General features: G+C 39.1%; 1 protein-coding gene across 10 annotated transcripts in view; it reads left to right on the top strand.

Moving 5' to 3' along the window:
- Positions 1–12,358, top strand: part of TBC1D1 (TBC1 domain family member 1) — a 100,999-nt gene extending 88,641 nt beyond the window's left edge. For all 10 annotated transcript variants that reach the window (XM_077177616.1, XM_077177615.1, XM_077177623.1 and 7 more), the window contains 4 exons: positions 185–344; positions 4,585–4,754; positions 7,454–7,624; positions 10,555–12,358. In XM_077177616.1, coding sequence (XP_077033731.1) covers positions 185–344; positions 4,585–4,754; positions 7,454–7,624; positions 10,555–10,752 — 699 coding nt within the window. In that variant the 3' untranslated portion in view covers positions 10,753–12,358. The remainder of the gene's footprint in view (positions 1–184; positions 345–4,584; positions 4,755–7,453; positions 7,625–10,554) is intronic.
- Positions 12,359–14,682: the final 2,324 nt, after the last annotated feature.

Below are 14,682 nucleotides of genomic sequence, written 5' to 3'. Positions count from 1 at the left end.
CTCAGAGGTGACCCATCCTGTGTCTTTTAGGTGGCTTCCAGGTATTTCTTGTTTCCACACAATTTCATCCAAACATCAATTGACAAATACCTTTCTCTGTTTCTGACAAGGATGAAGCATGGACTTTGCTATTATGAATGTTAAAACATGTTGATCTTTAGTGTCTTGTTCTTATTCCATGCAGATCCAGATGTACCAATTGTCTCGACTTCTTCATGACTACCATCGAGATCTCTATAACCACCTGGAGGCTCATGAGATTGGCCCCAGCCTCTATGCTGCTCCCTGGTTTCTCACCATGTTTGCCTCCCAGTTTCCCCTTGGATTTGTATCCAGAGTGTTTGGTAATTCTTCATAAAACTTCTCTCTGTTCTTTCTGAAGTCTTACATGTGGAATCTTGGTATTCTTATAGCATTACTATCCAAGTAGATTCAGACACCCAGGAGAAATATTTTGCTTACTGTGAACAGAAGAAAGACAACAGAGGTCATCCTATGGAATGTGCAGTATATCAGTAAAAGTGGAAGAGAGAGGAGGAAAGTAAACAACAGTCCCTAATGTCTTTTCATCCCCATTATTACATTTTCCCACCTTGTAACCACTTCTGGAGAGGATGTAAAATTTGATGCCATGAAGGCAGCCATTGTATTATGACAATGACACTTCAACACTAACAATTAGTTATTTTCAATCTGAAAAGAGATGTAACAAAGACATCATCTGAGAAGTATATCCATTTACTCCATTATCATAATTTCCAGCAGTGTCAGCAGAAAATTAGCTTGAGCATTATGTTTTAAGACACATACAGAGATGGCCCTTGCAGTGTAATCATGGATTTACTCTGCAGAAATACAAGACGTTTAAACTAGTGTTTCTTGTCCTGACAGTTTTAGTTCCAAAAATGTTTGGAATCATCTGGGGTTTAGTTTCTAAAGTCACTTCTGTTGCCTATTTTTAATATCTACAGAAGCTTTCTTTTTTAATTAAATTCCAGTTAAGAATTTACCTTGATGCTTGATCTTCTGGGTGTATATTTCATAGATTGTTTGATGTCTGAGAAGATGCTTTGTTTCCTTTTCAGTTGTTTGTTTTTCCACTTCATTATGTGGTACTGGATTGTCCATAATGAGTGGGGTGGATTGGAACTTTCTCCTGAGTTCTTCTCTTCTAGTGAGAAGCCAGTTTCATTTTCCTTAGTCATTTAAGAAATGCAATGAGGAAATTGTTCATTAGCAGATTAATATTGACACTTTCTTGACTTAAAAACAATATGGTCCTGCCTACCACAAATAGGAATATAGAGCTCAGGAAGAACCAAAGAGAATCCTGTCTAGTTTCTGTTTAAGGGCATGCTAAAAATAATGCCAGAAAAGCTCACAGTGAAAAGGATGGTGTATAGAGTAAAACTATATGTCCCATGATTAGCATCCAAACTCCAGGGAAAACAGTATGTTTTTTTTCCTGGAAGAGTGCAAAGCAGGTTAATGTGCATCAACAAGTATGTAGCTGACAGTAATAATCTGTAGGAATCAAATTAGGTGCTGTATGCAAGTGTCATATACTGAGTTTATAATTAGCTCATCTTTTTGTTAATCTTTCATAGCATTGTACATGGTAAGAAGTGTTTGAATGGGGCAATTGACTGCAGTGAGGTTGTAAAAGTGCCTTCTGTATCCAGTATATTTGGAGTTCTGCCTTAATACACAGATTAGTATTTTCTCTGTCATTGAAGGATTGTAGAGCTTTAGAAAACAAAGACTTTGCATTAGAATAGAAGGCACAGATACATGATCTCCACACATCTGATTTTAGATCAAGAAGAGAAAAGCATGTGTGACGGAAACTGTTGCTTCTTAGAAACCTCTGATGTTTTTAGAATGTTCAGTGTGACCAACACTTGCAGCTTTGTATTTCATATTTTCCTTAAATTCAGTATTTCCTTTGTATTTAGTAATTTCCTTAAAACAGTATTTACTGGACCTATGTTGGTTAGGAACACTGGACATTCTCTTACATTAGAAAGTAAAGTCTTATCCTCACCCATACTAAGGACTCTGAAACACAACTTTAAACAGAAAAGTTTAGAGCTGTCACTCTGCCAGTGGCTGTCAGTAGCAACATGGCAAGTTAAAATCCAATCATTTTTGATCTATATATTCACACATTCTTGCAGAACATACATACACAGATTTTCATTGCTCAGTTATTAGAGCCCTTGGGAGAAAAGTACGTTGATGCTGAAGTGACTGAATTATAGGTTGCTAACAGTCTGAGAATGCACTGCCATTTTCTAGCATGTTATCTTCTGAACCCCTAGTTGAAACTAGCCCACTCATATTTAATTATATAATTGTTACAGACCATTCTTTTGGATTTCCATAGAGCATGCTTTTTGCAGACATCTAACAGGCAATATGTAAAAGAAATGGGCTAGACTGTTTTATGCATCAAATAGCAAAACTCCTTTTAAGTTTTCATTTATCTGTCCAAACTTGGAACACTTCTGAGCAGGAGCTGATGAAAGTAGAGTGTTACGAAAGATGCGTTCTTTATTACCCCTGCTTACTTATTCATAGAGGAGATTTGATAGAATAGTGTTTATTTTGTTTCAAGATTGTAGATAAAACTTAATTTTTTTTAATCTTGTAGGCTGCCAGTCATGCTGACATTAATTTGGGTACCTTCACTGTGTTGTTGTTGGCTGGGAGCCCGCTTAATATGAAGCATGGGGAGTGGATAACAAACAGGTCTTTGTTAAGTACTTGCTGTTTTAAATGAGAGAGGGATTTCAGCCGTGTATTACCAGCTCAGTCATACAGACTTTCATTAACAACTTTCAGGTCACCTTGAGTTAATCTTCATGTCATTATGAGGCAGGTGCTGAATCATAAAAACACATTCTTTTTAGCTTTGCTTTTTTCACTTTGTGTTTCTAGCTGTTCTTCAGTGTTTCCTGTGCTAATATAGAGCTTTCCCTATGAATAATTTTCCCATACTTTTGAGTTTCAATAGAGAATTGAGGCAGATGCCTTCTGTGTTACCACTTTTTAATCATTTCTACCACTGGAGTTCACATTCAGCTCAACACAGCTGATAAATGTTGCACCCCTTCTAGGACAAATGGCAAGAAAGGGTGAGATTTGTGGTTAGTTTTTACTTGTGCTTTTGTTTCTTGGAGAGAGAGAGTGAAATGAGTTATGGCTTCAACATTGCAAGCTAAAGAGTGCAAGAGGGGAATTTCATTATCATACAAATTTGGAAATAGAGTTTGGTTTTACTAAGAAAGGCTGTTAGCCAGTGCTTTCATAGGTTCTTCACTACATCAGAGATAACTGTAGTTTTGCTAGTAGTCCTTACAATGTGGTGGGTTTTTTCTATCTCTTTGCTTTACTCTTCTTCTTTTCTTTCTTTCTTTTTTTTTTTTTTTTTTAGTATCAAGGCTTTTTTTTTTGTGTGTGTCACCGTGCTACTTCTTATGTGAAGTGTTTGTGTATTGAAGTATTGATAGTGGCTGCATTCACAGCTTCAAATACAAAGTAGGGAAAGAGAGAAGCCCTTTCAAAATAATTTTATATTTAGGAACTATAATAAAAACCCCACAGTATCTTCTATTCCTTTATCACCTCCATCAGTATTGTTTAATTTATTAGATGCTTCTGTCTGTAGCAAGGTGAGCCCTTCCATGAAACCAGGAGCAGATTCTGACTGTAGCAGGAAAGTCAAGTGCAGGGCAATGCTGTTTGTACAGACTGGGTTTCTTGTCTGATGCCTTTATTGCAGACTTCTATTTCTTTACTCTATAAATACATAGGCACTTTGTAAAAGAAAGGAAAGGAAAGGACATTACATTGAAAGGTCACTGTATATTGTGGTTTCAGTGTGCTTGGTATGCCAGGTGCTGTCATTGCAGGGCCACCTGCAATATTTACACCTAAGCTGTATGACTAAGATTTCAGGGTATTTATTAATATCCTTATTAGCCTATTAACAGAAGTGGTTGAGACACATACTAAAAATAAACACATGCACCTGAAACTTGAGGCTACTGGAAAGTGTGCATTTAGCCTCATGTGCTAAATGTTGTATTGTGGTTTTGTGGCTTTTTCCACCACATGAGAGGAAAAACGAATTTCAGATCTTCAGTTGTGTCTTCAGGTATAGGCTTTTTCCCTGTTGTATTAGGATTTTTAAAGGGCATTGGGATTAGATTTCTCTTCAAATTTATATTCCTACAAACATGAAAACAGCCCACTCAACTATTACATGCACAAAAAGTGGCAACATTGATAAGCTTGACTACCTAGTTTATTGTAGATTTAGCTTAAACTTGAATTGCTTTTTTTTTGGTGAAAACTCACTAAACAAATTAGTAAATGATTGTGTTAGTCAGATGTACTATTCACAGTAATAACCTTGATCTTATAAAACTTCTAAAGCCAAGAGCACATGTCCAGCACAGTGTATCTAACGTCCAGGTCACTCCTATCAGAAGTTGTTGTCCTTTGACTATTTTTTGCTTTGATATTCTTGTCAAAAGATGTGCTTGCTTTATATAACCTGTTTTTTCCTTGTTTTCACAGATATGCTCTTTCTTCAAGGATCAGAGGCTATATTTAAAGTGGCTTTAAGCCTTTTGGGAAGCCACAAGCCCTTGATTCTGCAGCATGAGAATCTAGAAACTATTGTTGATTTTATTAAAAGCACTCTCCCCAACTTGGGTTTGGTACAGATGGAAAAGACCATTAGTCAGGTATGAAATAAACTGAACACATGGTATGCAAAGGAATACTCTTGTTAAGTTCTCGACAGAAAAAGCAGAACAGCTACTACTTCTAGCTGAGAACTCCCTTGTAGTTTGGAAGATGTTGAAAACTTCTGGAAGCAGATGACTTGTAAACCAAGATGACTTAGTAGCTGTGTATGATATTGTAACCATTGGTTATTGTCACATTATGAAACCTTTATTGAAAATTAATTCTTATTTCACCAAAGCTCGCCTTCCAAGTCTCATATCAGAAGCAAAATTTGACTTTCAAGAGCCTCACAAATGTTAACCTTACTTAATGAAATTAGAAGCCTTCCCACATGCACTCTGTCTCTACTGGCTTTTATGATGCTGGCCCAGTGTGTAACAACAGCACCTTTCTAATTCTGTCAGGAGTACATGGGGCAGTGCAGACTGTTGCAGTGAGTAGTGACTCTAGACAACAAAACTTGGAATCCCTCATGCAATTATTTTGAACAGCAGACAAGGAAAATGATGCAACATTGCTAACACTCCAGATGATACTTATGTATTATAAAAAAAATGGAAATTATTTCAATTAAAGCTTGCCTGTTTAAAAACCCTACATGTTTTTTACACTTGACATCTAAACTGCTTCAGACAAATGGAAGATGGGCTGTAGCCAGTTTTTCTGAGAAGGCCTTTTGTGGTCCAGAACATAGGGGCTGCACTGTGCAGAACTGCAGATGCTGACCCCCCCTCAAGGGCTGCCAGAGATCAAAGCCTGTGGGTTGATAAGGAAAGCAGCAGCAGCAGTGCTCTGCAGAGGGCTGGTGAGGGGCTCCCCCTGAGCCCTGGCAGCAAAGCTTCAGGGGGACACAGCTCACATTAGGGCCAGAAAAAAGGCTCCTAGTGCTTACTGTCAAAGGAAAGGAATGAGAGCTAGAACGTCTGTGCAGGAGGAAGGAAAGCAAGGAATTTCCAAGGGGCAAAGGGGGTTGTGTGTTACCTGCCAGGCTGAAAAACTTGCAGTGTTTAGGTGACCTGCATAAAACCATGTGCTTTGAGCTGAAGAAGGGAGGGAATGCTCTGTTTAGGCAGCCCTGACTGCTCTAAATTGAAAGTGGGAAAGTAGAAGTGAGTAGAAAGAGGAGCAGTGGGAAGGTAGGAGTGAGTAGAAGGAAGAGCAGTTCCCCACTTTGATCAGGGCTGACTCTGAAGAGAGCAGCAGCTTGACCAGCCCACAGTCCATACACAGCTCCTGAGTTAATCCCCATGCTCCTCATCCTTCTGCAGCATGGCCTTTGGTTCCATGCCTTAACGTGCCTTCACTTAGCTAGGTTTCAAATCAAACATTCTCTTGCCTCATGGTTCCCTTCTTTCAGATTTCATACTCTGGTTATGACAGCAGGGCTCTCCCTCCCTCCTCAGGAGCACAGAGGCTAAAAGTGGCAGAGGTCATAAGAGGAACTAACTGAATTGCACTGCTTGTTTTATTGAAATTTCAGCAGGGTGTCTTCTCCAGAGATGTTCAGATTCACAGAAAATGAAAACTCCCTATGTGTAATCAAACTCAAATTAAAATTGTATTTCAGCCTTCTGTGCTTAAATGCTCAGTATATACATTTCTGCTGCTATTTAACTACGAGATAATTTTTTATTGGACACGTGACAAAACTTTTCATAATCTGATGTTTTCTTTAGCCAACAGTTAAAGTTTTGTAGACAGAGCAGATAAATAAAATAGGCAAATGTCCCTGTTACTTTTAACAGGTATTTCAGACGGGATTTGACATTTGACTCATTTTCAAAATGAATAAAGTACAAGAGGTTTAAAAATAAAGAATGACCCTGGAATTTCCCTTCTTGGGCTATTTTTCAAATACATTTTTAAATCAACTTTTATTTCTTCTATGTTCTATGATTGGCACACTTGTCCTTTTCATTTAGTACCTTCTTCACTGCTTGTAGTGGAAATTGGAGTCATATTAATGAATAATTTGTAGGCAGATGTTTGCCAAAACCTAGAAAAAGGAAAAGAAAATAGTGAGTTTTTTTCCCTTGGGTCATTCTGCTTCTCAATTTATTTATCTGCTTTTAAAATAAAAGTTTTTCTTAATATTCATGGATAAGACTGAGCATTTGTTTCAGTGATTCGTATTTAACAATAATAGAAATCTATTTTGATGTTACATTATGTTTTTGTTAAGTGTGTTAGTGTAAGAAAATTTATTCTTTCAGTCTATAAAAATACTATAGAGTCATAAATAAAGATAGCAAAGTCTACTGTTTTTCATTTAAGGCTTTTATTTTACTTAACCTTACACATGTGGCAGGACTGTGGACCACACTTTTTCTGAACTGACAGCTAATTCTGGGTATGACTAGAAGGGTTTATGCCAAACTGAGATGTATTAAATTTGAAAAGGGGAATACCCTACAAAGTCCACACCCTCGAAACCTTTAGTGTACGTAGTTTTGCTGAAGTCAGGCAGCAAATCAGTAGCAGAATTTTTAAGTAGATCCAGTGCCAATGTATTGCGCTCTACTGCCTCAGGCTTGCAATTTCCACAACAGAAAATGTGAATGCCAAAAAAATAAGGGGTTTTTTGTATGCATTGATTAAATATCTGAGTCTAGATCTAGATCAATAGATTTTAAAGCCTTGAAAGAGCAACGATTTTGATCTGCACAGCACCTAATAATATTTTTCTATACAACAGGTGTTTGAAATGGATATTGCCAAGCAGTTGCAAGCTTATGAAGTTGAATATCATGTGCTTCAGGACGAGCTTATAGATTCATCTTTAAATGACAATCAGAGACTGGATAAATTAGAAAAGGCAAACAGCAGCTTACGCAAACAAAACTTTGATCTCCTGGAAGAACTGCAGGTAAAATTAATATCTCATATAAATTAACATTCTAATTTTCTAATTTATGGACCACTTCAGAAGAGCCTGTCCTACTCCACATCACAGGAGGGATTGGTGTTTGGTCTAGTGAATTTAAAATGTAGCCATTTAAAAAGTTTTATTTAGTTTAGCCCTCAAAGTTTACATGCAGAAGAAATTCTGAGAGAGGGGTGGTTAGAGCATATACTTGCAGTTAGTGAAAAGTTGATTCAACACACTGCCTCTTCTCTTGTAATTAAAATCATATCTTTAGAAGATAACTGAAACTAAAGTGCTTTTTCAACTTCATTTTTATATTTTCAGTCACTGCTTTATTACAGCAGAAATACTACTCTGACAAAAATGGGTATACTAATTGTAATGTCACAATTTAGGATACATTAGAGAAAGGATACATTGTCTAAAGGCATGCATTCTATTGCAATTTTTTAGCTGTTTTTCAGATTGTTTAAACATTATGTGAAATAATAATTTCTAAAATATATATTCTGCAGCTTTTTCAGAGGCAGCATACCTATTCTTTGTAAGGGGTTATTCTTTGCTTATCTGAGTAAGAAGTCAGTTTTCTGGCTGCTTTATAACAGGATGTTTGCTATAGAACTTTTGACTGTGCATTTAGTTTGATGGAAAAAGGGACTTCAAGGGTAAGAAGCAGACATTTCAAACCTCTTGATTATTGTTAGACATAAACTTTGTAAGATAATTGGTGAGGGAAGTTTAGGTGTCTCAGAATTGGTTCTTTTTTCCTGACTAAAGCCAGTCAATCATGCAGATTTAGATTGCCCCTCCTAACAAAAATTTGCTTCAGCTGTACATTCTGATCCTGTGAGATCTGATCCTGTTTTAGGTTCTAGGTTGAGCCTTAGAGAAGTCAGAAGGAAAGGCACTCTTCTGCAAGATATTTTCATAAAGCTTTGGGCAAATATGGACAAGGAAATTGTTGGATACAGTAAGGGGAAGATAGATTTCTGGGATGATATTCAAGATGTGATGTCCTGTAAATACCTGTATCAAGGATCTTCAGCTTGGGAAGTGTGAGCTGGACAGTGGACAGTGTGGTGGATCAAGAACTGGCTGAAAGGCTTGTGATCAGTGGCACAGAGTCCAGTTGGAGGCCTGTGACTAGCAGTGTTGCACAAGGTTCAATAATGGGCCCAGTATTATTTGTCTCATTCATCAAGGATTTGAATGAAGGGGCAGAGGCCTCCTCAGTGGGTTCACTGAGGGCACAAGGCTGGGAGGAGCAGCCAATACCCCAGAGTGCTGTGCAGCCCTTCAGAAGGGCCTCAGCAGGCTGGAGAGATGGGCAGAGAAGAACTGAGTGAAATTTAACAAGGGGGAGTGCAGGGTCCTGCAGCTGGGCAGGAATAACCCCAGGCACCAGCACAGGCTGAGGGCCAACCTGCTGGGGAGCAGCTCTGTGGAGAAGGACCTGGTGGACAACAGGCTGTTCATGAGCCAGCAGAGTGTCCTTGTGGCCAAGAAGGCCAATGGAATTCTGTGGGGCATTAGGAACTGCATTGCCAGTGGGTCAAGGGAGGTCATCCTGTCCCTCTACTCAGCCCTGGTGAGGCACATCAGGAGTGCTGTGCCCAGTTCTGGGCTTCTCAGTACAAGAGAGACATGGAGCTCCTGGAGCAGGTCATCAGGATATGAAGAGAAGGTGTGAAGTGGATGGAGCCAGGCTCCACTCAGAGGTGCAGAGCAGTAGGAAAAGAGGGAATGGGCAGAAACTGATGCATAGGAAGTTCCACCTGAACATGAGAACTTTACAATGTCCTTGACTGAGAACTGTCACAGGTGGCCCAGAGAGGTTGTGGAGTCTCCCTCACTGGAGATATTCAAAAGCACTCAGGACACAGTCCTGAATGACATGCTCTAGGGGACCCTGGTTGAGCAGAGAGGTTCCAAATGGATGACCACTAGGGATCGCTTCCAACCCTATCCACTCTGTGATTTTGTGATGTTCCACCCACTCCTGTCCCTGTAGACTTGACAGCTTTAAGCAGTTTATTATGAAGCTCATCTCCACCTGAGTACTGGCAAGTCAGCAGCTAGAACAGCAGGGAACTTCAGTATCTAACACTGTAGTGTTGGAGCAATCCCTTTGTCTTGGAGGTGGGCTGCATCAGACCTTGTTTCATAGGGTGGAAGGTGACCCATTGCTGATAGGAGGGAAATGCATCACCAGATAATGTCAGTGGGTCAGTATCATTTGTCAATACTTTGTCCCCAAAGGCTGAACTTTTTAACCCATCATAATTACATGATGGGTAGTGGGCTCATCAGAAAGGGAAATACTTTCCTGAAAGCAAAGACCACCCTGTTCTCATCCTGTCTCCAAATGTTATTATCCAGTGCTGAAACTTCCAAACAGATATCTGACATTGTCAGAGTACCTACAGGTCTCACATGATGACTGAGCCATCTAATGCTTTGTTTCACCATGAAGTAGAACACCAGTATGTGCAGCCTTTTGAGGGGGAACTTCTGAAATTTTTCACAATGTGTTTTCCATTTGCATATTGCTCTAAATCCTCTTCCCCTTTGCCTTCCAACCTGGTGTTCATTGGACTCAATGTTGAGGTGAAATGAGGGTGCAGCTAACATGTTGAGTTGTCTTTGTTTTGCAAAGCAACAACTGTGGCTAGCCAAAAATATCTCCCAACTGACCCATACAGAAGCTTATCTTAACCTGCAGTTCTTCGGTATAAAATTTGCAGATTTGGCAACTTTCTAATTTCATTGCTTTGCATTATATTTTGAGTTTAATTTTTCATAATTTCTTTAGTATTTTATATATATTCATGTATCTCAAGAAATAGTTTAAAGATGGTTTCAGTCATCAATAAATTTACCATTTTTTCCCTTCCCATACTTTCTCCCCTCCTATCTTTTTACTTTGATAGGTGGCTAATGGAAAAATCCAAAACCTTGAAGCTACAGTAGAGCTTTTATTGACCAATGAAGGCAAACTGAAGCAGACCATTCTCACTCTTGAGCAGGAGCGAGCAGCTCTGCTGAAAGCTGTGGAAGAGATGCAAAAAAAGATGGGTGATACAGATGGGAAGCCTCTTCTTACTAGACAAGAACTGGATGCTGACTGACCTGCACAGTTGTAAGGGAGCAGAGAAGCTGAGCAAGAAACAAAGGGAAGAACTGAGTCATTTTGTCATGATCCATGGGGATTTGACATTGTCGTGTTTGTTGTACACACCTTACTGTGGCAAAGCAAGATAAGGGCATGGTGGATTTCCATATTAGAGAAGCTGGTTGCCTGGGGAAAGACTGTTCTCTTCCTAGTATGTAGAAATACTGTGAAGAGTAAGATGCCACACAAGAAATAGTAAACAGGAGAAACTTGCTAGTGTGTGCAGTCGTATGCAAGACACTGTAAATATGGTATGGATTCTTCAATAAGTGCTTCTAAACCTAAGTGCTTTGGGTTTGTCACACTTTTGTTTGTGTCTGGATCACCACCGAGTTAATTAGCACATCCTTTAGAAGGTCTTTTGAAGAAATATGTCAGTGTGAAACCTTTGAATGGATGACTGTCCCATTGCAGCTGTGCAGTGGTAACATTTACAGGTGATTTGTATTGGACTTGAAATTTTTGTTGATGTAATTCCCCTACAGCTTGGCTGGGTTCTGTTAATTATGTTGTTTACACCTCAGAAAACTGCTTCCTGATGCTTGAAGGTGTGAATCCATTGAACTCCAGGGAGCTGGACATTATCATATGTAACTATGCATAACTGGGGGTTGCCTTCCGTTTTTTAAGTATGTTGGTTTAGTATATTTCTTCTTTAACTACCATTAATTTAGTGTATTGTTAGTTAGCATTATCTGATAAACATACTGTATATAGTAATTGCATTATTCTTAACAAAATATACTGACATTAATTTGGTGAAGCCTGTGACTCTTGCAGCATCATTCAAGGATTTCTATTCAGACTCTTCAAATTTCATCTTATTTATTTCTGATCTGCTGTGTGATGTAAGACATCGTTTTTTCTGGGAAAGTAATATCCACTGTCATTTTTTTCTCCCTTTATTTGCTACTCTATGCCCACCCATCCTTTAAGAAATCTAAAGACTTTTTCTGAAGAAGTGGAGTCATTTCAGGAGCTTGATGGTGTGCCAGATATGCTTAAACTGTTTCATAAAGGGTATAGAAGTTCTAATTAGGACACCCTTATTTTGCAATGCATCTTTCAAATAAGATTACATATCTAAAAGAGTAAGTCTCACTTTTCTTAATGCAAAAGTAGTTTGCAAGCCAGTTAAAGCAACATTGTACAATAATACCCATGGATATGCTGTTGTTGGGTTAACTTCAGAATTAGGAATATTGCCATAGTTTTTTTCAGTCACTAAGCACTGAGTTTATAGGCACTGGTGTTTTGTTATAGTGGAGATTCACCCAGGACGTGATTTTTATATGTTTGGTTTTTGCAAGTCCACTTTGTATTCACTTAGTATTGAAATTCCACATACATCAGTTATTATTAATCCATTTACCTCTTAAGCTTGTTTTTTTTTTAATTTGGAATTCCACAGTGAAGCTTATGCTTCATGTTTAAAATCTTGTCATAATGGACCTCATACTGTCAGATCACTCAGTAATGTTGCATTTTTACAGCATAGTGCCATAGTTCATTCACTGACTTTTTAACAAAAGCAATAAAAATAATAATAATCTATGCCTACATCTATGTTGTTACATTTTTTGGTATTCAAACACAAAATCACAGTTGGTGGGGTGCCAGTTCAGAACCATGTGAGATGAGACTTCCCCTGGAAGTACGGTGCTGTCTACAGTGGTTGTTCATTTCCATTCAGCTCCCTGGTCCAATGAAACAGTTCCTTCTATATAGTTGGAAAAGCCTAAAGTTGCTTATTACCTATTTACTAGTTCATGCTTTCTGAGAACAGTGACTCTAGTTCTCATCTAAGTGCACTTAGTAATGCACTTACACAAATTCTCAGTAAAAGGGTTTGGACTAGAAGTTGAAGGGAAGTAATACCACTTACCAAGCTGCCAACTTTGTAAAAGCTCAGGGCTTTTCCATCCAGAAGTATGAGAAAGAAATAATACAGCCCAGAGCTAGTCCCAGATACTTGATACTCCAACTATGCTGTAGCTGAGCATCCTTAAAAATGTGTAAAATTAGGTCTCCTATTTTCTGAGCACCAGAAATTGTCATCACATACCATCTTCTTTATGAACAGTAATTTCTGATTCAGAGAATATTTTTTTAAAAAGCCACCTGCAAATCAGGTGGAATTTGAATTGAATCCCTCAGCAGAAATAACAAATTAACCATTCACAGAAAATCAAAGTTGAAATAATCCACATTTTCTCCATATCACTTCTACAGATAAAAATCCCCAGCAGTGATGCCTAATCTTTGAAGAAAAGAAAAAACAGTGAAGAAAGAAGGAGGGAAGGAAGGAAGGGGTTCATTGGTATGTGCAACTTGGGCTTCCAAAGGTGCATGACAAATGCAGCAAGGGATGCAGTATAAGTGTGCTAGTGAGTTACATGGATGCAGTAGTCCAGAGAGAGACTAGCCTGAAATGTGGCAAGAACTGATGTTGACATGTGCAACAAGAAAAAGGCAGGATCTCTGAAACCTTTGCAGTGAGCACTGCTGCATGGACGGAGCACTGGCTGGGGTGTGTCGTGGTCACCAGTTCTGGTTTGGTTTTCTTCCAGTGAGTAACTGTGGTAGGTACCTGGGACATGCTGTGCTTCCGACTGTCTGATGTACTTCTTCTTGCCCTGGTGTCTATTTCCAGAGATCATTAATTCTTACAGAATTGGAGAAATGATACAGTGCCTATCGATGGAAAATCAAAGCACTTTCATAAAGGCACAAGTTCTCTTGTTTAGAGTGAGAACTGAGTCACAAAAAAGTGCAATGATTTGCACCAAATATTTCAATTTCTCACTGGTTGCTCACATCCAGTGCAATCTAGATCTTCTAAGTCATGTCAAACTGTCTTACTGGTTTTCTGAAAGATTGTTCCAGAAGGTCTGTAACATGTACTTGGTATGTCAGGCAATGCTCTGCCAAAACAATGTAAAGTGGGAAATGCAGGCACTGGAACCTTGACCTTTACTGGCAGCTATTCCTCCCTCCCAAAAGTAACTCTTTCAGTCCCACTAAAACATGTTGTGGCCTTGCCAGGTACCTCTGCAGGTACCCAGCACACACCAGCTCTTGTTTGACACGTGCTGGAGTGGAGGCACTGCCAGCAATTCTGAGCAGCAAGGACTGTAGTATAGCAGTCAATAAATATTATTGGATTTTTTTTCAAACACAATAATCTGATAGGAATTGCATTATTTAGGACTAAATCACAAAACTGCGGCTAGTAGGACTCTGAATGAAGGACAGTAGTCTCTGCATGGCAAAGAAGGCAACAAAGCTGATTCTTTTTCTCCTTTGGGATCTTATTCCATCATTCAGTGGATCAAGGAACTGAATCAAATTTTTTTACTTCAAGCCCACTACAATAGGTGCTGCATTTCCACTGTAATAAAACAGCCTGGTATGTCAGAATGGCAGAGCATACCACTTTGTAGCCAACCAAGTCAGGTGGGATACTATCAGTGCCCTACCTGCATTCCCCTCTCTCCTGGAAATTTGGCTGCTTAATTAGATAATGTACACATCTGTCTTAGAGGCTTTTCAGCATTGGGCCTCAATGCCTGCTGGCCTGCAACCATTCAACAGAAAGCTGGAAGAAGCCAGCTGCTTCCCACACTGCCACCATCTTTTAGGAGATGCATTTAAACTGCATTTCCTGTGCTTGGTCCTTGCCTGAGCTATGTTGCAGGCACACCTGCATCTGGCTATGTACCCTTTTTGATCCTGGCCTATGGGCTTGGCTTTCTTGCTTGAGCTCAGCCTTGACTGGTCATCTGAACTGTTGACCTGCCTTGCTATTGTTTTTTGAGTACTGTGGGACATGCCCCTTGTCAGTAAGTTGTTCCCTTTGCCTGCCTGTCACGCTCAGCCCCTGGCT

This window comes from Agelaius phoeniceus, chromosome 4 (assembly GCF_051311805.1).
Source record: "Agelaius phoeniceus isolate bAgePho1 chromosome 4, bAgePho1.hap1, whole genome shotgun sequence".
NCBI classification, from domain to species: Eukaryota; Metazoa; Chordata; class Aves; order Passeriformes; family Icteridae; genus Agelaius; species Agelaius phoeniceus.
This window is presented reverse-complemented; position numbering and strand designations above follow the sequence as displayed.